This window comes from Serinus canaria, chromosome 23 (assembly GCF_022539315.1).
Source record: "Serinus canaria isolate serCan28SL12 chromosome 23, serCan2020, whole genome shotgun sequence".
Taxonomy (NCBI): Eukaryota; Metazoa; Chordata; class Aves; order Passeriformes; family Fringillidae; genus Serinus; species Serinus canaria.
In genome coordinates, this window is record NC_066336.1 from 182,107 (window position 1) to 205,185 (window position 23,079).

Sequence of the window (23,079 nt, forward strand, 5' to 3'; positions counted from 1 at the left end):
ATGGAAATGGTTGTTAAACACCAAATGTTTGTATAAAATGCAACCTCAGTGGGTATGTGGTGACTGGAAAGTAAAAATCTTAGTTTAGCAATATTACAAAGCAGAGGATATGCAGGTATGGATTCACTGCTGAGGTTAAAATGAATCCTCAGTCTAAAACAGGTTCTAATCACAGAATGGCAGGATGGTTTGGGATGGAAGGAACCTAAGAGTTCACCCAGTTCTTGCCCCCTGCTGTGGGCAGGGACACCTTCCACTATCCCAGACTGCTCCAAGCCCTGTCCAACCTTGGACACTTCCAGGGATCCAGGGGCAGCCACAGCTTCTCTGGACAACCTATGCCAGGGCCTGCCCACCCTCCTGGGGAACAATTCCTTCCCAAGATCCCATCCATCCCTCCCTTCTGGCAGTGGTAAGCCATTCCCTGTGTCCTGTCCCTCCATCCCTTGTCTCCAGTCCCGCTCCATCTCATCTGGAGCCTCTTTAGGCCCTGAAAGGGCTATAAGGTCTACCAAAGCCTTCTCCAGGCTGAACACCCCCATCCCTCCCAGCCTTTCCCCATGTATTTGAAATTTTGGAGCCTGTGTCAGCTTGGATTTCCCATCACTCTGGTTGTCATCAGCAGCCTGTGCTCTCCTGTTGCAGTGAAGTGACTGTGGGATGTTGTTATCGATGCAGGAATCTCATGATTGTATAATTTGGGATTCCTAAGGGATGCTGTGGCTGCTCAGCATCCTCCCAACTGCAGCACCAGAGACATCATTCAGACAATGGTGGTGAGCATTGCCCTGGCTTTCAGCAAGTGTGTAGGTGAATGGAGGAGTTCTGCTCTAACTGGGAAATGGAAAGGAAAAGAGATCTCCAGGACTGGGATCAGTCAGGTGTGTGTGCACAGAATGTGATGTGCCATGAGATCTCTTCCACCCTGTGGAAAATGGTCCCACCTTGTGGTAATTCCAGATATTGTCCCAGTGCTGAGCAAGGATGCTGCCCAGTGGGGACGTGGACAGCACAGCCAGGATGAGCTGGCCAGGATGACTTAATTTGGGATTTTTGGCAGACCTTGAGTGGTTGAGTCAGGCAGGATGAAATCCAAGAACCAGCTCTAAAAGTTATTCCAGTTTCAGCAAATGTCTGGATGTTCTTTACTTCTGCAGAGCATGAAGTGAGGGATGTGCAAGGTGTTGTCAGGAAGGAGAAAGGGCGACAGTTACCTTCTGAATAAGGTTGTGCTCTTGGCTTTGTTGATCTCCATGGATGCAGGCAGGTGGAATTGGGGATCAGAGACAAACATCAGTCTGTGTTTGTCTCCTGTCATGGTTCAGACATGGGTGGTATGACAAGGACTGCAGGGCCAGCAGCATTCCCAGCTTTGGATGCATCCCAGCGCCCCCGGTCTGAGGGGTGTCACAGGTCCTCCCTGAAGGATCTGTGCATCTCCAGCCTTAAAGCATAGGGACTTTGAGCTTTCAGAGACTTTCCCAGCTCTTGTGCACCTAAGCACAGGTTGACTTGTGTCTTGTGCACAATGGAGCTGCTGTCCTCAGATTATCCTCTGTCTGGCTCTGGTGATGTGGAGCCTTTGCTTCTGTCCCCGCTGCTCAGGGACTGATGGCCTGTTCTTGTGTCCCACAGACAGATAGTGGCAATGGGGATTTAGACCCTGGCATCCTGCTGACTGCCCAGACCATCACTTCAGAAACCACCAGCAGCACCACCACCACCCAGATCACCAAGGTAACACCAGGGAGCACCACAAATTACCAATTCAACCAACAGCCTGATGGAGAGATGAGCAGGGATGAGTGAGAGGAAAAAATGTTTTTGGAAGATGCTTTCAAATACATGATTAGTACAAGGAGCAAAGCGTGAAGGGTTCAGTTTTGCCTGTGTGGATTGTGCATTAATTGTGGCACAGTCTGGACATGGACTCTGACTGTCCTGTGGGGGACAGCAGGAAGACTGTTTTGTAAGGAGAAGCTCTTCCCTGGCTCAGCTATAAAAAATAACTCTTTGACAGTTTTTCCTTGAGCAGCAGCAGTTTTCCCTGTGACTCTAATGCCAGGTACAATTTGGTGACACTATTTTTGGATACCCTCTTTTAGACAGGCAGCCCCAGTAAGCTCAAACGCCTCTGCACTTTTACACTAACAGCAGCTTTTCCTTCTGCTCTAGACTGTGAAAGGTGGCATTTCAGAGACACGGATTGAGAAGAGGATTGTCATCACGGGAGATGCAGATGTAGACCATGACCAGGTAGGAGTATTTTCCCAGAGCTGGCAAAAATTAGTCAGGCTGCTTGTTCAAAGAGAGTGCCACCAAAAAATGAACCAGATAAATTCTACTGGGATAGAGATGAAAGTTAATATTTTTAAAAATTGTGGGTGCTCCATCCCTGTAAACGTGCAAGGCCAGGTCGGACAGGGCTTAAAGCAACCTGGTCTAGTGGAAGGTGTCCCTGCTCATGGCAGGGGGTGTAATGGGATGAGGGTTTATATCCATTTTCGACCTAGCCATTCCATGATTCTATATCAGTAATAAATTCCTTTTTAACATTAGGCATCTGAGCCAGGAAAGCTGAATTCTACTCTGAAACTGATGAGCAGCAAAGTTTTGATTCCAGAATTGTTTTGAACAGTTGTAGGCTTTTTTAAAAAATCCATAAAAATGTGAAATAAAAGTTTTCCTTGACATCTGGCTGATCTGCATTCCTTTTCTCATAATTTTGAAGCACTATTGCTATTCTATAATGCCAGAAGTAATTTCAGAGCACTCAGCACCTGTGTTACATCTCTTTGGTTTTATATGAAACCTTTCTGATGACTCAGCCCCATTGGCCTCTTGCATATGTTGGAAGTGATGATTTTGTCATCAGAGAATTATACTTTGAATTTAAATTTAGTCACAAGTATCATGGGGGTGGAAAATATTCTTATGACAAGATCTAGTTTAGTAACTCCAACAGAAAATGTCTGAGATGTGCCTATCACACTTGCTGGAAGAATAAGCAGGTTATGGTTAAATGCTCTCATCCATCTTCTGCCGTGGGGCAGTGGAGAGAAGGGAGTATTCTTCAAACAGTGCTTTTCCCTTCCGAGATAATGTAATAGCACCTAAAGTCACCAAAGTATGTGGCTGAAGTCCCGGGGACAGTGTTGGGCACTACAGTTTAAGACCTAAATTCCAAAGGAAGCTCTGGAGATGGTGAATGATCAGGAGGGGCCATAGATGAGGGCACTTACTGTGTTCAGCTGGAGCAGAGGATACTGAGGGTAAAGCTCAGCGGGGGCTGCACCTCCTCCCAAGGGACAGCTCCCTATGATATAGGAAGTTTAGGCTGGAGATCAGGGCAAGGTTCTTCCTCCAGAGGTTGCTGGGCACTGCCCAGGCTCCCCAGTAAATGGGCATGGCCCCAAGGCTGCCAGAGCTCCAGGGATGCCCAGGGTGAGGTTGTTGGGGGGGTCTGGGCAGGGCCTGGAGTGGACTGGATGATCCCTGTGGGTCCCTCCCAACTTGCAATTGTAATTTCCCTATGATTCTATCAAGTGCATCTACTTTTCTTTTTTATACCCTGAAGTTAGAGGAAGGTTCCTGTGCCCTTGGGGATGGTGGGTGCCATGCTCTGACGCTCTGACATGCTCTAACCATGCTCTCCCTCAGGTCCTGGCACAGGCGATCAAGGCTGCTAAGGAGCAGCACCCAGACATGTCGGTGACCAAAGTGGTTGTGCACCAGGAGACAGAGATTGCAGAGGAGTAGTTGGGCTGTGTGAGTAGAGACATCACCTCGGGTGGGGGCAGGGGGTGATTGATCTCAGTGCACAGGAGATTTGGGTAAACAGGGTCAGAGTTGAAGTAAAATGATGATTGTTCTCTGCCGAGTCCTGCTCAGGCTGTTCCTGTTAGATCCATGGAGGCTGATGAGGCAGTCACAGACAGACATCCTGTGGAAATGAGCCCAAATGGGTTAAAAGCTACACAGCTCCTGCCATGAGGCTACTTTGCCTTCCCAAATATCCATGATGTTCTGGGAGCACATGGAGCAGCTGTAGGTGCCACATAGACCCCTGCCCACATCAGTGCCCAGTAACCCCCAAGCTGGACCCCAAGCTTGCCTGGAAATCCCATTTTCTGTAATTTTTATAAGTTTGGGAAGGAGCTGCTAAAGGAATCCAGGAGCTCTGGGTGTGCCTCAGTGCTTTAAAGCCCATCCTGCCCCATGCCACTGATCACAGAATCCTGGAATGGTTTGGGTTGGATGGGACTGTAAATTAGTTAATCCAGTCCCACCCCTGCCATAGGCAAGGACACCTTGCACTATCCCAGGATGCTCCAAACGCTGTCCTGCCTGGCCTTGGACACTTCCAGGGATCAAGGGGCAGCCACAGCTTCTCTGAGCAACCTGTGCCAGGGTCTCACCACCCTCCCAGGGAAAAATTCCTTCCCAAAATCCCATCTAACCCTGCCCTCTGGTTTTCTTGTCCTGTTGCTCCAGACCCTTGTGCAAAGTCACTCTCCTAGAGCCCCTTTAGGCACCTCTCACCTGCCACTCATGGTAATTCACCTGACTTCCGTTCCCATCCACTTCAGGGAGGCATATTCCTGTCTCTTCCAGCATGCTACTCTTGGTCCAACTTACCATCTTCCTCTCTTGCTAGGAAACGTTCCTGCCCACGACAACACCAGGAAAAAGAAACCCAGCAAAACTACCAAGAAACTACCTGGAGCACAAAGACCTCGGATTTCAGACTTGACACTCAGAGACATTCTTATCATTTATTAAGATTTGCGCTTTGACATTTTACTTGAGATTTTTCCAGAGTCCACTAGATCCTATTGGATATAGGGTTTTGTTTTGTTGGGTTTTTTTATATCTATTACAACAGAAATATGCCATATTTCTAACTTCTAAAATATTTCTAGTATTTTTTACAGGTTTTCAGTTTTGCATTCCCTCTCATGCAAAGCTTCTTCAGACACAGAATCTCACCTCACAGGGCTCCAGGGCTCCCTGTTTTAACTTGTGTTCCCTCTGCCTCGTCAGGGATAACGGAGCTGTCCTGTGCATGTTCCCAGGGCAGGCTCTGTGTGCACATTGACAGAGCCATGGGTCCTTCTTCCAGGAGAGTCAGTTTAAAGGGTCAGACTTTGTGCAGCATTTCCAATTGCCTCCAGAATATTTTTGTAGCTCTGGGGAGCTCCAGCCCTGCTGCGACCCCTGGGCTGCTCTGAGCTCCCTCCCCACTGGGTTCCAGCCCTGACGTGTGATCACAGTAGGGTTTTGTGGTGTAGCCTATGCACACATCTGAATAGTTGACTAGATTTAAGGAATACTGGAAGTTGCTTCAAGTATCTTATACTGTGAATTTTAGAGCTTTAAGAGGATAGCATCTCGCCTTCTTCCCGTGTGTCTCTGCTGAGTGCTCCCCACCTGTTTGTGTTTTCTAGATGCCATTAAATTAAAAAGCCCTTAGAAGTGTGTGTTTAAGGTGTTTGGACTCGGGATGCTATTAAGGTAGGCTTGTGCAGCATTCACAGTAACTGAGCTTTTCAATGTCATAGTTTTTCACTTGTTTGTGTTCATGATTTTTAAATTAGGGAGGAGTTTTTTGGGTTTTTTTTGTAAGTCATGGGTTGGGTTTTTTCCTCCCCTCACAGTGCTATTTAAAGGTGAACACGTTACCCGTTTCTCAGAGTGTGTATCCTACTAGCATTTAATTTAAATTCCTTTAGACAATCGTTCCTAGGCCTGCAAGCTGTATTTGGAGAGGCTGAACAAGGAATTTTAGGTGTTAGGTGTTGCTGGTTGTGATAGAGCCAAACCACATGGGAAGTGTTGACATTCCCTCTTCCACACTGGCCTGTGGGTCTGGATTTGGCTTCATGATCCCCTTGCTGGAATGAAATATCAGGGTGTTTGTCTGAATCTTGAGGCTGAGCTTACAGACCCCCAGGGCCATCTCCAGCACAGAGGGGATGATGCAAAAACATGATTTCAGGGGCTGGATGTGCTCCCATTTCTGCTCTCTAAGCTTCATGGGAATGGTCTTGCCTGGTTTGTCCTTCCACCGTTTAAATTCAAGAAGCAAAAAACCAACCAAGCTCTCTAAAGAGTCTGCCCAGACACTTGTGAACACTTTAGTCCACTTGAGGTTGTGATTTTTTTTTTCCATGTATAAATATACATACATATATATATATTTATATATATAGTGTGGCACAGTGGTAGCTGAGGGCAAGGAGTGCTCTGCTCCTCAGATGAGGATGGGAAAATAAATGGCAATAAAGAGAAAAGCTCTCCAGTTTTAAATTTGAATCATGTATTTCAGAAGTCACTGGATTTCACTCCAGCTGCAATGACTCCACTCTTTAGCTGCAGCCAGCCCTGGACCTACACTGGGGCTGGTGCAGCTTCTCAGCTTCAGGTGCAATTTTAATTAAGCTGACAGTATTGATTGGAGACTCTGCTGGAGCTGCTGGATTTTGGCTGTCTTTGAGCCTTGCTGCCTGGGTCCTGCTCAGCCTCCAGCCTTCCCATGCCAGCAGCTGCCTCTGGGCTGCTCTGGTGCAGGTTTCCCTCCTGGGATGCTCTGCCTCCCTCAGGGCATCGTGCTCTGGGGATTTAGGGAGTCCTGGGCTATAGTGCAGAATTTAAGTCTTCCTATCCATGTGTGAAAAGCCCTTTCCTTCCCTATTCTGCCATGCAGGCCCTGGAAGAGGCCTGTGTCTCTGCTGTCCTCAGCTTAGTTGGGTAATGCTTGCCTTAAACACCCATCATGCTGAGCACCCTCTGGCACTGCCCTTTTTCTGGAAATTGAGTTCTTTGCCGCTCAGTCCTTCCATCTCATTTGCAACAGACATCTGAAGAGTGATGGGGCATGTGGAGCAGTGGCTGAGAAGATTTCTGGGCTTTACCAGGCAGAGCCAGCATGACAAATTAAGTTCGTCCATAGCACTTAAAGGCACTTGGCTGTCAGGAGAATTTAGGGGAATGTGGTCCATGGGTGTTCCCTTGGGGTGTCTCATGCCCTGAGCACAATGAGTGGGACAAAACACCCCAAGCAGGGGATTTCTGGGGTGAGAAACCTGCTGGTAGGAGAGGTGGTTCCTTTCCAGAAGGATGTGCTCACTGTTGCTGCAGATGTCCTTTGTTAAAGGGCCTGTAGACCAGAACAACCCTATTTTTATTTTTTCCTTGGATTTTGGGTAGCTGTTTCCAGGTTGTCCATTTTCACACTTCCCCCTGCTGAGTTCTTGCTTCTCCTGGAGTAATTCAAACAAGTCATAGCCTCATGTGCCCTTTGCCATCACCTGCTGTCTGACCTCAGGGGTTTCCAGCCTCGCTCCTGCCAACACGGTGCCCAAGCCAGGAGCTGGACAGGAGCCTGGGAAGAAGGTACAAGTTAAAAGCAGAAGAAGCTTCTCGCACCCTCAGCCAAGGCCAAGGTGGGGCTGCCCACTCCCCTTCCACCTCTAGTGGGATTTAAAGTCCTTGGCTCTGAGCCTGCTGTGTCAGCTCTAGGGACAAACCAGCTAAGTAAGGTCTATTTATGTGAATGTTCCCAGCTCTTCCCACTCCACAAATTCACCCAGAGACTGTCTTGATTGTATAATATGCATTATATGGAAGCTATTTATATATGAATGAATGTTTTTATAGAAAGGAAGGCAGGGAGCTCTTGTTCTTCTCCATTAAATTGGAATGGCAGCTCCGGATGCCCAATAGCAATCCCTGACCAACAGAGATGTGTTAGCAAAGGACTGACTGATTTCTGATTTTAATAAACTGTGGTTTGTTGATTTTCCTAATTGTACAATTACCTTAAGAGGTGGTAGCATCCCAGCCTTAGAGTTGAAACTTGTAAAAATAAAAAAAATAAATGATTTAGATGAGAAGATGAAGGAGCTCTGTAAAATTTTTTAAGACAATTGTGAATTGTCTAGGTTAGGCATTTACAACTCTTTATAAAAATAGGAACTTTTAAAGTTGGCAAAACTTTCTAGATCAGCTAGTGATGGGAGCTGTTATTTTGGATTTTCATAGTGAATCAAAGGGAAAGTTGCCATAGTGTTTAGGCAGACCTAAGTGTTCAGTATTGCTTCTTGTATTGCATTTTTCAATAAATCTTCAAACAAAATTCTCTCTCTGGTGTTGAATTCTCTTCCTCCTTCTCACCTTCCTCCAGGTCTCTCTCCTTAGCCTGGCTTTCTGGTGACTTGGTTTTACCAGCCTAAACCAAAGCCCTCAAATGTAGCTATGATGGTGCCAAAGCTCTCCCAGCCCTGGGCCAATATTTCTGTGGTGCTTTCCCACCCTTTAAACAGTTCCCATTGTGGTCACATGTGGGACCAAAGCCCCCAGAAGGACCAGAAGCAATTCCCAATGGCCAAGATGTCATCATCTGCTCCACTTTTGGCCCTATTGAGCATCATCTGGGGAGCTCCAAGCTCTGTCAAGCTCCTGTGGGTCCCAGTCTGTCCCACAGCTATCAGCTCCAACAACAGTATGGGATTGTGCTGGACTGCACCAGTGTGTCCTGGCAGAAACACCATCGTCAGCCTTGGGACTCCCACAGGGAGGGGACATGGGGCTGATGGTTCCCAAGGGGCTTCTGGCACATCCCTGTCCTGGGCACTGCAGGGACATCAGTGGCACCAGGGATATGGTCCCATATTGCCCATCCACCCAAACCATGGTGCTTTGCTGGGCAGGAGTGGTGCCATCACTAGTGAAGGGACACCCCAGCACAGGTGACACTGGAACCCCATCCAAAATGCTCGAGGGAAAGTATCCTCAGCTTCTTTCCCCAGGGTACAGGCACAGAGACAGCAAACACCCACCTCGATGCTCAGCAGTCTGGCGACATCCCAGGAGACTGAAAGGATTTTCCTTAAAGCTCCCCAAAGCCCCTCTGGGTGAGTGTCCCAAACCCAGGGTGCCTTTATCCACCTCACAGCCAGAGTAGCAGGGTGGGTGGTAATGTTGCCTGTGGCATTTTGCCTGGCTACAAGCTAGGAAAAATGCTAGGCAAACAAATGCCATGGCAATCCAGATGCAAATAAATAAAACCCCCACCCCTTGTCCCAGCTGTGCAGGAGGCAGCAGCTCCTGGCAGACCGAGTCTGCTCCTGGGTGACCCCACACCCATCCCAGCCCCCAGATCCCGCACCAAAGGCAATGAGTCTGTCTTGGAGACCCCATCCTTTGGGAAGATGCCACAAAAGTGGCTTTACTTCATCACCCATCCCTGGTCCTTCCTCATGTCACCATCCCAGCTGTCACATCAAGAGAAGAAAGTTCCCATTAAGTAACCAGCTTATTCCAGCCCAGACTATTTTTAGGCTGTTCCTCCTGGTTTTGGGGCTCAGCAGCCAATCGTGTTCCTGGAAGATGAGGGCTGCTCTCAGGACTCCAGGGGGAATTGCTGTGGGAACCAGGCAGCAGTGGGGTGACTCCACCCCTTCCAGCTGGGAGAGCCCAGGGTCTGAGATAAACAGGATTGAAAGGGAGGAATTATGTTGGCAATCGGCCAGGTTGGACACGCTGAGCTCAGCTCTGAGCTCCACCACTGGGGAAACTGAGGCACAAAAGAATAGCCAAAACCAGGTGGGAAATCACCTCAGCTCCTGCAGTAGCTGGGTCAATGGCCTTGGATTCATCCCTGCTCTGTCCCCAACCACCCAAGGAAGCACCAGTGCAGACTCCTGCAGATTCAGGGGCCTCTTTTGCTTTTTGCACCCAGCATGGGCAGTGGTCCCTGATGGGCTCCAAGCCAAAGCTCCAGAGATTTGGGCTCCAGCCCCTTGCCGGTGCTCAGCTGTCAGGACACATCACACAGACGCTGACAACACTGAGGGAACTTTGCCCAGGACCAGCCCCAGGGCAATCCATCCCACATTGCTCAGCCCATTTCTACAGTAGGATTAATGTGCAGAGCCTTGGGTGGCAGAGAACCTATACAGGATGCCCCCAAACCCACAGGAAAAAAAATTTAAAAATAATTAAGCAACTATTCCCAACCCCACCCCAGCTCCAGCACCATTCCAGCTCCCCCGGGTACCAGGAAGCACTAGGATGGATGCCTTTGGCTCAGTGCTGGCTCATTAATGCAGAGAGGCATTTTGAACCACGCTCTTGCCCTTTTTTAAAATAGAAATCAGCCCCCTGCCAAAATGGACAGGGTGTTACAGACCTGGGGAGCACACCTGCACCCATCACACCACTCCTCTTCAGCCATGGAGGACAAAAGCCACACTCACCCAGCACAGGTCACACTGTCCCCTACGCGTCATCCTCCCAACACCTCGGCAGGAGATTTACAGCCGGGATCACTCACTCCTGGCTGTACTGCAAGTGCACACTGGGAGTGGAGCCCTCGCCTTCCCACAGATCTTAAATCTTAAGGAAGGGCACTCCAGCCAAGCAGATTCATGGCTGTGACTGGCCCCTCTGCAGGGAGAGGAGGAGGAGAAGAAGGAGGAGGAGGCAGAGGAAGAAGAGTAGAAAGAGCTGCAAACCAGCCAACAGCTGAGCAGTATCAGGGAGTGATTGTCCCCAGCTGTGGTTGTTGTGCTCCCTGGGGACAGAGCAGCAGCAAATCTGGAGACCCGCTGGCACTGCTGGGGTGTACCCGGGCATGAGAGACCCTCTCACAGCCACCGGCAGGGTCTGCACCTCTCCCCAGGGCACTTCTCCCACACAAGCCTGTGGTAGTGGTTCCCTCAATCCATTTTCCCCATTTTATCAATTTTTGGCCCAAACTAAGCTGTCCTGTAGCTGTGCACTAGCTGAGAGGTCTCTTGGTATAATGGGGGATAACTGCAATTGTCTTTGGTCTCTCCAGCCTCCATCCTCTGGTCCAAGGGACCCCCGGGTCAGTCCTCGTCAGCCTGGACATGTTGGGAACAATCCCCCAGTTTTCTTTGCCGGTGTTTATGATGAAATTCCTTCTGTTGGTAGGAATCTCCTCCTGCAGTGGCCACCTCCTGGGGTGGGATACCCCGGGGGGTGAGGACAGCTGGATATTTAGTCCATAGTGTATCTAGCCTGCTCCTGAGCAGGACAGAAGGTAGCACCAAGCATTGTCCTTCGCAGGCTGTGCAGTATGGCATCTCCAGGGCTTCCAGGATTGTTCCACTTCACAACCCTGAAGCCAAACAGTCAATCCCGGGTGTACATTTTTACTTTCTCTTTTACTTTCTGTTTCTAACCTCACCCTGCCCAGGTCATTCCCAGAACCCTGTGAGCACAGCACACATGGCATTCATCCACTGAAACCAGCACTGCTAATATCCCACAAATACTCTGGGAACAGTGTCCATGGATGGAGCTGAAGGTGAGGGATGCACAGATGCTGCTCTTCCCAGGAGAAGGCACAGTAATTAATCAAGCTGCTTTGCATTTTGAAATTATCCCTGTGTGACTCAGAAATGCCTGCCCTGGAGGATGCTGCTGAGCTGGGAAGGAGGATGGGGAAGGAGGATGATGATGGAGACACATGGTTCATGCAGATTGCCCTGTGGTCCAACCATTTCCCACAGTTAGACTGAGCCTTAACCAGAAAACGAAGGGGAAAAATTAAAACAAGCACACCCAGTAGTTTCTCATGCAGCTCCTTGTGGCATTTTGGGCTCCAATTTCTTGCTGCCAGTTCCCAAAGCATGGCCCAGGGCCTGGCATTAGCTCTGGCTACAGATGGTTAAGCCCAAGCAAAAAGTTATTTTGGGACAAAAACAACCTTCTGGCGCTTCCCCTGTGATGCTGCTCCAGTGTAGCCCCCAACGGTGACTTTTTCTGGTTGTTGTTTATTGCATTGAATCAGTGCCTAAATAATCTTGAGATTAAGCAGCCAAATAAATAGCTGAGCTTGGGCTAGTATCACTCCCAGAGGATTGTCTGGGATGCAACTGGGCCCAAACCGCAGCTGTGGGTCCCATCTCTGGTCCCTGCATGGGGAAAGCTGTACCCAAGCTCTCTGGGAGGGCTGGCACTGGAAACAGGGACAGCTTTTACCTGTAAAGCAGAACCCTCCCCATCAAAGCATTGTGGGGGGCTGCTTTTTGAGAGAAGAGGCAGCTGGGGTAGAAAAAGCAATTTCCAAATGATTTTACTGGGATGTTTTGATCTGAAGAGGGATGTTGCTCCCAAAGTTTGCAAGGTCTGACACTCTGTGCTCACTTCAGACCAGAGAGGGCAAAGCAGAGACAGGAATAACCCCCTCACCCCCCACCCCCAAACATTTAATACAGATAAAAGAGATTTCAGCCATCCCAAGAGGCCCTGGTTTTGGGAAGGCAAAAGGCAAAAATCCCACCTAGGCTGCCACAGCCATTTGGAGGCCTCCCGAGCTGTGGAGAGCAGAGCTGTCCTAGCTCCAATCCATCCTTCCACATGCCTTGGCATTCTGGGGCTCCTCCTGCCCAAGAGGGAGCTGGAAGGAGTAAGAAGGGACGGGATTAACTCCCTTTTCTCCAGGAATCTACCCCAGTGCTGAGGCTGCCTCTCTGGCCTCATCCCATACAGCTCCTGCTCTGCATCCAACAGGCACCAAAGAACAGAACAGCACTAACTGGACCTGGCAAAACCAGCACTGATATTCCCCTACCTCTCTGCCCCTTCACATCCTTCCTCCCACCACCTGCATCCTCCATCCCACCAAAACCCAGCACAAACAAACCCAGATCCACTGAGAAGCTCTCAGAATTGCTGCACCCCAGGTGGGCAGCAGCACCTTGCTCACTGCCTGCAATTCCTTGGATACCTTTTACATCCCTTATCTCCATAAAAATCCCAAACCTTGCACTCATCACCTCATCCTCTGAATGCTGAGCAGCTGGTTATGGAGCATCCCTTCTCCAGTGAGTCCAGGTGGGAGCCCAAGGTCTCACAGACCCTCTGGACAGACCGCTGCAGGCGCCGCCCCTCCCATGCATCCCACAGGCAAGAGCAGGAGGCAAGGCAGGACCACATGGCATCCAGATAATATTTAATAGCCCTGTTGGGCCTACGTGCTCTGGCCAAGCAAATTTTCTGGTGGGTTGAGGCTGGACAAGGGGACACCACCCCCCAAAGCATCTCCCTACCCCAAACTTCTGAGATACAGCGCTGTGGGGGCTGGTGGGAATTCACCTGCCCCCACATCCCTATCCCACAATTTGTGTGGGGTCTCAAAGTGAGGACTCCTCTGGAAAAGTTACCAGGAGAAGGTTTTGTAAGGCCAAGGGCATCCACCTGGAAGGACATCCCACCTGGGCGAGTCCTCACCCAGGAGCAGAGGGTCAGGACCTTCCTCTTGGCATTGGCTTAAAAATGCTGCCCCCAAAACCCCTCCTGGATGTGGGGTTTTGGGGTGGCTGGTGGGTGCTGGGGGCCTGGATGAGGAACTGGGATGTTACAGTCCCCAAAGGTGCTGGGGTCATCAGACCCGTGTGCCCTGCTCCATCCCCAGCACCCAGGAGCTGGGCAGGGGCTCGCCCTGGCTTGGGGGCTCGCTGGGCTCCAGCAGCTGGTCTGAGGACTCGCCGGTACTTTCCAGCTTGGCGTAGCCCACAAGGCTGACGTGGTCCAGCCGGGGCCAGCTCCGGTTCTTACGGTCCTTGATGGGGGCCAACAGCAGCACCCCTGGCCGGCCAAGGTCCAGGGATCTGGAGTGTCCCGGGGTGTGGAGGTGCACGTGGGGCCTGAGCCCCACCAGTGGCTCTGCGCCGCGACAGCTGTCACCCACGTCATCCATGTTGATGACAACGTGGCCACTGCCACCACCACCACCACCACCACCATCCTGGCTGCAGGGTGCGGTGCTGTCACCGACGGAAAGTGGAGCCCGGGAGAGCTGTGATGTTTTGGGGGGATGCCCAGCAGGGCCCTTCTCTGACCTCACCCCAGCCCCCCGTGCTGCCCCGTCCAGCAAGCAGTTGTTGAGTTTGATGATAGGCAGTGTCAAGGCCCCCACGGCCGAGGACAGGAGGGACTCGGCTCCGGCATGGCGCGGAAGGCTCAGGTTGACCTCGGTGGAGCGGAGGCTGCGGAGAGAGGTGGCAGGGGAAGCTGCCGGGTGCTGCAGGAACTCGGCCATGGCCTGGAGCCGGTTGGAGACGTAGCAGTCAGACCACATCCTGCCAGGGCTGGGGCTGGGCTGACAGGACAGGTCCACCTGGTAACAGCCCTCCACGCACTCAGCATTGGCCCTGGGGAAGGCCTTGGGCTGGCTGTCCCCGTGCTGGCAGTGCCCATCCTCGGGCCTGGTCCCCTCAGGCAGCCCCACCGCCAGGCTGTAGAGCCCCTTCTGCATCAGCTGCCGGGTCTCCATGTCCCTGTTCTCGTACAGCATTGTGTTGGCGCAGATGAAGATGAAGAGCCCAATGCCCATGATGACAGGGCCGATCAGCTTCAGCCTCTCGCTGTGGGGCATGTGGCGCCCGGCCACCACCTCCCTCCTCATGTCCCCCACCACGCTAGTGTTCCCCGCGCCGGCCCCAGTGCCCCCATGTCCCCGGTGAGGCCAGTAGCCCACCACGGCAATGGTCATGCCCACCAGGACCACTGAGATGCCCACCATGAGGAAGGCCCCCGCGGGTGAGCGCATGCGGAGCTGCCCTTTCAGCGAGGGCTCCGTCAGGGGCTTGTGCCGCAGGCGGCGGCGGCGCCGCGGTGGGACGGGGGGCACTGGCACCTTGGGCCCTCCGTGCTCCGGCTCCCGCATAGGCCCGTTGGATTCGGCACTCTCTGCAGTCATCGTCTCTGGCTCAGCCACAATTCCTGCACAACGGGAGGAGAAAAAGGTGAGCAGGCATCACTGGAGGTCCCTGTGCCCGGGATGCTGGAGCATGGGCACCACAGGGACACTGGGGGTGCCAGGAGCACAAGGACACCAAGCCCACAGGTTACACTAGGCAGGGACAAGCAGCTTTGCTCTGCCCAATTGCTCCCCTCTTTCCTCAAGTCACTCCTCTCTCCCCACTGAGGAGTGAAGGGCTGAGGCACCCCTTCCAACCACACTCCCAAAGCCCCCAGACTCATCCCTCTAAACCCCTGAGCTGCACAGGAAGCGAGGACAGCTGGGACCCTGCTGTGTCACACTCAGCACAGAGCCATTGCTGACATCACAGCCTAAGGGACCTGTCCTAGGTCACCCCAGTCCCGCGACACCTGCAGAAGGTGCCACCCCTAGTCTGCCACAACAGCAGTGAGGGAGGGAAGGGGCTATTTATTCATCTGCTGGGGAAACTGAGGCACCTGGAAACTCAAATGAAAGGTCTGGCACAGCCACAACACCCAGAGCCCTGTGAGTGATGATCCAAGAAGGACCTAAAAACCTAAACCAACATCAAGGCACTCATCAGATGGCAGGACTCACCAATCCATGGTGAATTAAGCTAAAAGAGGTGTTTTTCCTAATTTTCTGCTGTCTACTCTTTCCTCTGACCTGCTCAGTGCATCCCCAGGATCCTACCCTCACACACACCAACAAAAAACTCCACATCTAGGGATTTATAGTCCATGGTGTGTCATTTTACCCAGACCTTTATTTCCTAGATGAGCAAAAAGGTGTGGAAGCTGCTGCCCAACACAGCAGGTGACCAGCCTGGCAGGAAGCATCAGCTGGGCTGGCCATTAACCATTTTGCCTGGGTTAAGTGGAACCCTGGGAAGCTAAAACAGGCCTTGAACAAGTCCCAGACCAAAAACATCTTAAAAAAACTATAAATAAGCTCATGCTGACAGGAATCCATGTCCTCGCAGCGTGGTGCTGCGTGCCCAGCCATGGCTGGCAGTGGGGCTGGGGCAGGATGGGGAGTCCATGCACTCTCCCGTGTCTCCTGGCACTGCCAGCATGGAAATGCTGCCCAGGCCATTCCCAAAGGAACATCCCAAAGGGCATGTGAGCAGGGAGAGCTGCAGGCTGGCCCCTAGCCAAGGGATGCTGTGGGAGGGGGCTTGTCACCCCACTGCATCTTAAACTGTCAAGAAAAGCATTTGGACAACACAGTCATGGATATTCAGCAAATCAAACCCAGAAACTAAACCCAAGGAGAGCCCTGCAGGAGGAGAGGGATGACCACACCAATTTCACTCCCCAAGATGAATGAAGTACTCAGAGCCAGTGATCAGAATCCAAACAGCAGAAAAATACTACTTTTCCCCCCCAGTAATCATCTTAAAGTGTTATTAGCATCAGAGGGAAGGAATTAAAGTTATGAGATCCAGGATGACAGCTTGTTCCTGGCACAAGGCTGTCAGGCTGTGACAATTCAAGTAAGGGAGATTTCAAGGGAAAAAAAAATTAAGGCCCAAACAAACCAGACCAAACCCCAGGCTACTGCTGAGTGGGGTGTTAAGACTTTTCAGAAAGATAAATTGATAATCCCACATAGCAAAGGGAGAAACACAATAAACCCAAAGTAATGTTCATCCTGAAAAATGAGGCTTTAAATATTTTGGTATTAAAAGCAATCTACTGGACACTTGAACACATCCCAACCCAAAGTCTGTGAGCTTTTTGCCTCCAAATGCCCTGATTAAGGTTATGTCTCAATTTTCTCTAATTGTCATCTTAGCTTCAAACTCTCTTAATTTTTATAGCAAACCCTTGAAATGCCTTGCTGGCTACTTAGAGATTAAGAAGAGAATGACCCTCTACATTGCAAGAGAAAGCTCTTGGATACAGACTGGGGGGAACATGATCCCCACAGCTCACGACCCCAGAGTCACACTGAACACACCCCTGTTTTATAAAACCTGTTTTATTCTGGAGCCTCAGCCATGCCTCTTTAACTCCAGTTCCTCTAACCTCTCTAACCCTAACCCCCCCCGGCCCCCACCACCCCGTGGAATCAAGATCAGTTCCACAGGGACCAGGAGCATCCCTGGTGTCCCACCTGTGGGGACAGAGAGCCTCCCATGGGGACAACAAGCTTTGCTGGACCCTGCCTGTGAGGACCATGAGAACCTCCCAAATCCCACCTGTGAGGACCACACATCCCCTGTATCCCATTCAGGACAATGATTTGGGTCTAGGTGATGTTCACCTGGGCTGCATCAGGCTGTTCTTGCCACAATTTTGCTCTGGATACAGTCTGGGATTCATCTCAAGCTGCTTGGGAATGGGTACAGGAGGATGAGGGGCACCCACCCACCCCACATTCAAAGGGTCCACACCACACTGGAGCTGAAACAATCCCCTTCCCGCCTCCTCTCCTTTTCCCTGGGAACAGGGACAGAGGTGCTGGCAGGAGGGACAGGCAGATGGCACCAATCTGGCTGCAGGCAGGGAATCCCCTCTGTAGCCCTGGCCACTATTCCTGCCCAGAGTGCCTGTCCCTTAGGTGCCCACTGCTGTGTTCCGAACTTGGAGAATTTCCATGCTCATTGCTGGGGCTGGTTGTTCCCGGAGTTCAAAACCATTATTTTTATTAATAGAATCCCCAAGCTTATATAACCCTTTTAGAAAAAAGAAATTAAAAAAATACAAAACCCAGTGTTGCCATTCCCTCCTGCACCCTGCAGCTGCCGACTCTGCTGCGAATGGATGAATCCCACGTTAGAGCAGTGGCGTCAGACACAGCTCGGAGCGCAGGAGCAGGGCTTGGGGACAGCCCGGTCCCATGCTGGGGACAGGCAGTGGCTCGCTGCCTGTGCACTCCTGGCCACCTCTGTCCAGCCCGGAGGCATTTGTGGCTCACCAGGACCAGCTCTGAGGTTTCTGTTCCCGGTGGGAAGGAATGACAGTATGGAACTGTACATGTTGTTCTGGAGCGGGATGAGCACTGTTCTCCTGCCAGGTTAAGCTCCCAATCCTTGCAATAAACCTGACATTAAAATAAACCCAAATATTTCTCTAATCCCTCCCATCACGAAGGCACATTGCTGGCTCCACCCTCCCACCTCAATCCTCTCTGGCTGCCTTCGCAGATTGATTCTCCTAAAATTTGATACTAAATCCCAATGCATCTGACAGCAGCAGAGCTGGGTGGTGGTAAAGCAGAATTTGGGAAGGGTCCCTCCTGCAGGCAGATCCTCACATCCCCTGGGTGTCCCTGGGATGTTCTGCCCCTGTTTTATTCTGGAGCCTCAGCCATGCCTCTTTAACTCCAGTTCCTCTAACCTCTCTAACCCTAACCCTCCCCGGCCCCCACCACCCCGTGGAATCAAGATCAGTTCCACAGGGACACTGCCAGCTTGAATTTCCAGCATCAAAGGCTATCAAAAAGCATAAATGGCCTCCAAATCTCCCTCTGGATGAGGGAAGAGAGGCTCTAAATGTCTGGAAGTGCCACTCCAGTCCTGTGCCACAGGAGATGCCACCCAGCTCAGTGACGGGCTGGAGATGCAAAAATGCCATATGGACAAGTGCCAAGTGCAGGCAGCTCTGAGGGCCTTCTTACAGGTTTATCCCTCTTGCCAGTTATCCTTCCAGGAGCTTTTTCTTTTCCTTGGCTCACACCTGAAAAGACTTCACTGCAAGACAGCATCCACCACACAGAAGAGAATCAATCCACCATCTCCCCTAGAGAGTTTTCCCATTGCTGCCATGCCCCATGCCAGGCTGCGCTGCCCAACCATGGGGCATGATACCATTCAGCACCCAGGATCCCACCTGGATGCAGGATCCTGTGGGTCCTGTGCAGGGCATCACCCTGGGAGCTGGCAAAGGAGCAGCCCCGGCTGTAACGAACACCCAAGAAATGCCCAACAAACAGAAACCACCTCTCTTTTCTTTTTCTTTTCCTAAAGTACCATGACTTTAAAGATACTCTCCTTATTTTGGGAATAAACTGGTTTTGTAATTCACTACTGAATCAGCCAGCAAAACCTGCAGTGTCTAAAGGCCACAGTAATGGGTGAGACCCCAAACAAGCAAGCACAGCCCAGCCCCCTCTGCCTCATCTAAGCCCTGGGGAGCCTATGACATCCAAGCCCGTGGTGGCTGAGCTCCCCAAATCCCTCTCCACAAGGAAAGGGGACCCAGGCAGACAAGACCTTCTGGGCATGAGGCTGTTGTTGAGCTGCTGGAGCCCCCCCCCCCCCCCCCCCCCCCGGTTCTCCCACCCACAGGGAAGGTAAGGAGAATGGGAATGACAGTCTGCACTGAGATGTGTTGCTTAAAAATAACTCCTTTTCAGCCCAACCTCCAATGCCGCCCCCGGCACGGGGCAGGAAGCGACCACAGGAGCAGCACCCAGGCACCAGCTCCTTCCCCACCCCACCTCCCATCCTGGCTGCAGGAGACCGAAGCCAAGGCCCGCAGGGGAGCAGCAGCGATCCCAGTGCACGGTGCATCCCTCATGCTGGATACTCAGGGTGGTCTGAGCCCTCATACTCCCTCCTGTGCAGTGCCTCCTCCCTCCCAGTTCTCTGAGTTCACTTCAAGTTCCCCTCCTTGGCTACACATAAAGGTCTCCAGAGAGAGAGAACAGGAGAAAAATCTGCCAGACATTTCTGGGGGTTTCCCAGCTGGATCAAACCCTGTCACCATCCCAGCATCCGCTGGCAGCTCCCAGTCCAGAGCCTCCCCTGGGCTCATTCCCAAGCAATAAAACCTCCCTGTGTGAACCTGACAGAAGTGTTCCCAATGCAGAGACAAAATCCGTGGCTCCAGCTCCAGCTTTAGCTGGGGACACACATTAATCAACCATAATTAATTAAGTTCCCTCATGCAAACTTTCACATAAACTCAGTAACACTAATTATCACAGCATGGGAAGGATTATCACCTTCCCAGCGGGAATCACCTTGTGGTCCCGGACTGGGAGTCTCACTGGGGTTCTGACAGATTTTCACCTTTGCTGCAGCACAGAAGATCCTAGGATTAAGAGCCCAAAGGTCAGAATTGCCCCTTATTCCCCTCTCTGCAGCACAAAGACCTCAGTTTTCCCAGGTGAAGGATGGGATGGAGGAGGGATTAACACAAAACCACCTCCACCAAGCACCTATCAATGAGGGCATCACCCCCACACCTGGCCCAGGCTGTGGCGAAGCATCGTGCCTGCTCCCCATCATCAGGTCACACGTCCCAGACAGCAGTCAGGAGCCACCAAGGCCACTATTGTCACTTGGAATATGATGCAGGGAAAGATGGTGCTGGGGTGATTTGGGGACACACGGGTCTCTCCTTTTGCTTTCTACCCTGTGCTTGATCCCAGACGAGAGGGTCCTGATGGGCAAATGGGATGTGAGGAGTGAGAGCCATCAGTACCTCCCGCTCCATTCACCTTGAGTTCTCCAAACTCCTCCCTGCTCCTAAAAAATAGGGCCATGCTCTGAACCACTCTCTATCCCTCAGGCAAAAGAAAGTGTGTGGAAACATCCCACTGATTACTAATTATCAGAGCTTGCCTTACCCAGATTTGCTCTGCTAATTAGAGTAATCTCCACAGCTGGGAAATGAGCTGCAGTCACCCATGGTGAGGAGCTCACGCAACTTGGATGTTGCTTAACTCTGACACGTCAGACCCCTGCGATGGGAGAGGGATTGTAATTCCCAGCTGCTTCTGACAGGCCATTGTTTAAGAAGACAATGAAAATCCACAAATTTGGTGTTTCTCCCTCAAGCCAGTGCTGAAATCAGGACATCTGCATTGCCCAACTTTTTTGATAGAAATCAGATGCAAATAATTAATAAATACAAATTCAAGATAATGCAGACATCTAAATTTAAATGGAGAGAGCTCTTTGCTCATTTGGAGGAAGGGGAGGAGTGAGGGGCTCAGGGGGATTTCCTGGGAGAATTCCTACCTCTGGGAAGTGGTGTGGGGTGGCAGGGTACCCAAGGATGCAGGCTGTGGCTAAGCACTTTGCAAATCCTCACAGGCAAGAGTAAAGGAAGGAGAGTAAAAGAAAAATCCATAGGCTGAGATTTCCAGGGAATTAGGACCAAACTCTGAATCTGGCACCTTCCCTGCTGCTCCTTTGAAAAATCCCCGCCAGCATGGAGGGAGGGGATGGGATGGAAGGATAGAGTCCAGAGGCTGCCTCTCTGCTCCCAGGCACGGCTCAAGTTATCCAGGGGGGGCACAGACACACAGATCCCATCTCCTGCTCCACAGGCCCGCATCCCACTCGGCCTGCAAGCAATGAAGTTCCCAATTGTATTCCCAGCTGGTCTCACTCTTAACTCACAGCTTTTTAACGCCCATCTCTCCTACTCTTTTCCCTGCAAAATACATAGCTTGCTGATTTCATGAGCAAGGATCCAAACCCACCAAGAGGTGAGACAGAGCCATGGGTCTGGCTGCGGTCGCTGACCCCTCCATGCCATAAAGCTCAGCCCTTGCACACACAGTCCCTCCTGATCCCAAACTCCAGGATCTAGTGGGATAATTTCCACCCACTTCTCTCTCATACATACATCATACCCTGCGTGGGGATCAGCTGCGGGGCTACTCCTCACCCCAATCCTCTGCCAGGAGCCTCGAGAATTGCAAAAACTGCTGGGACTGGGCAGTTCTGCTCAGCTCCCGGGTTTGGCTGTGTGAAGATGCGTGTGCCTCTGGGTGCGCTTGCACAGGAGTGTGTGCGCACATCTGTGCACGCGAGTGTGTATGTGTGGTGTGTGTCCGTGTGCGTGTCTGGCTGTCCCTGAGTGCGCTCGGTGTCTGTGGGAGCACATTCGTATCTGTGGGAACACCGTGTCCGCGGGTGCCCGGTGCCCTTCAGTGTGCAGTGCCTCTGGGTGCCCGCTGTCTGTCCATGGGTGTGCGGGGTGCTCAGTGCCTGCCTCTGGGTGCTCAGTGTCTGTCCATGGGTGTGCGGGGTGCTCAGTGCCTGCCTCTGGGTGCCTGCTGTCTGTCCAGGGGTGTGCGGGGTGCTCAGTGCCTGCCTCTGGGTGCCTGCTGTCTGTCCAGGGGTGTGCGGGGTGCTCAGTGCCTGCCTCTGGGTGCTCAGTGTCTGTCCATGGGGTGAGCGGGGTGCTCAGTGCCTGCCTCTGGGTGCTCAGTGTCTGTCCATGGGTGCCCGGGGGTGCTCAGTGCCTGCCTCTGGGTGCCTGCTGTCTGTCCATGGGGTGTGCGGGGTGCTCAGTGCCTGCCTCTGGGTGCTCAGTGTCTGTCCATGGGGTGAGCGGGGTGCTCAGTGCCTGCCTCTGGGTGCCTGCTGTCTGTCCATGGGTGTGCGGGGTGCTCAGTGTCTGTCCATGGGGTGAGCGGGGTGCTCAGTGCCTGCCTCTGGGTGCTCAGTGTCTGTCCATGGGGTGAGCGGGGTGCTCAGTGCCTGCCTCTGGGTGCCCGCTGTCTGTCCAGGGGTGTGCGGGGTGCTCAGTGCCTGCCTCTGGGTGCCTGCTGTCTGTCCATGGGGTGTGCGGGGTGCTCAGTGCCTGCCTCTGGGTGCCTGCTGTCTGTCCATGGGGTGTGCGGGGTGCTCAGTGCCTGCCTCTGGGTGCCTGCTGTCTGTCCATGGGGTGTGCGGGGTGCTCAGTGCTGCCTCTGGGTGCCGCGTCTGTCCAGGGGTGTGCGGGGTGCTCAGTGCCTGCCTCTGGGTGCCTGCTGTCTGTCCATGGGGTGTGCGGGGTGCTCAGTGCCTGCCTCTGGGTGCCCGCTGTCTGTCCATGGGTGCCCGGGGGGGCTCAGTGCCTGCCTCCGGGTGCCCGCTGTCTGTCCATGGGTGCCCGGGGCTGCTCAGTGCCTGCCTCTGGGTGCCCGCTGTCTGTCCATGGGTGCCCGGGGGTGCTCAGTGCCTGCCTCCGGGTGCCCGCTGTCTGTCCATGGGTGCCCGGGGGTGCTCAATGCCCGGCGCGCATCCCGCCCGGGGTCTGAGTGCCCGAGGTGGATGTGGATGTGCGCGGCCGGTGCCGCGTGTCCGTGTCCCCCCCGCCGTCCCCCCGTCCCCGCACTCACCGGCGGCCGCCGAGCCGTGCGCCTCCCGCCGGGGCCGGGGCCGGTGCCGGTGCCCCGGGGGCGGCGGGCGCTGGGGTCCGCCGCCGCGGCCGGGGCCATGGAGCGGCAGGAGGCAGCGCGGTGTCGGGATCCCGGCTCCCCGCTAGCTGCCGCCGGGACGTCTGGGCGCGGGCAGGGGGGGCGGCGGGTTCCGCCCGGCCCAGGGTCCCGCCCCGGCCCGCGGGGGGCGGAGCGCGGCGGGGTCGGGCGGG

The 23,079-nt window shown here is 52.7% G+C and overlaps 2 protein-coding genes across 33 annotated transcripts in view; one reads left to right on the top strand and one right to left on the bottom strand.

Annotated features, from left to right (window-relative positions):
* EPB41 (erythrocyte membrane protein band 4.1) overlaps nucleotides 1-8,140 on the top strand; it is a 96,306-nt gene extending 88,166 nt beyond the window's left edge. For 31 of the 32 annotated variants that reach the window (XM_050983346.1, XM_050983332.1, XM_050983335.1 and 28 more), the window contains 4 exons: nucleotides 1,636-1,737; nucleotides 2,176-2,256; nucleotides 3,661-3,768; nucleotides 4,658-7,897. In XM_050983346.1, the coding sequence (XP_050839303.1) occupies nucleotides 1,636-1,737; nucleotides 2,176-2,256; nucleotides 3,661-3,759 (282 nt within the window). In that variant the 3' untranslated portion in view covers nucleotides 3,760-3,768; nucleotides 4,658-7,897. Of the gene's footprint in view, nucleotides 1-1,635; nucleotides 1,738-2,175; nucleotides 2,257-3,660; nucleotides 3,769-4,657 lie in introns of all 32 variants that reach the window. The other variant, XM_018922495.3, reaches the window with a different exon arrangement.
* TMEM200B (transmembrane protein 200B) lies at nucleotides 4,750-22,879 on the bottom strand. The gene is made up of 2 exons (XM_050983362.1): nucleotides 22,829-22,879; nucleotides 4,750-14,757 (listed from the first exon to the last, which is right to left on the bottom strand). Exon 2 carries the CDS (start codon nucleotides 14,732-14,734, stop codon nucleotides 13,418-13,420), a length of 1,317 nt encoding a protein of 438 aa, XP_050839319.1. The 5' UTR covers nucleotides 14,735-14,757; nucleotides 22,829-22,879; the 3' UTR covers nucleotides 4,750-13,417.
* Between the last annotated feature and the right edge of the window lie 200 nt (nucleotides 22,880-23,079).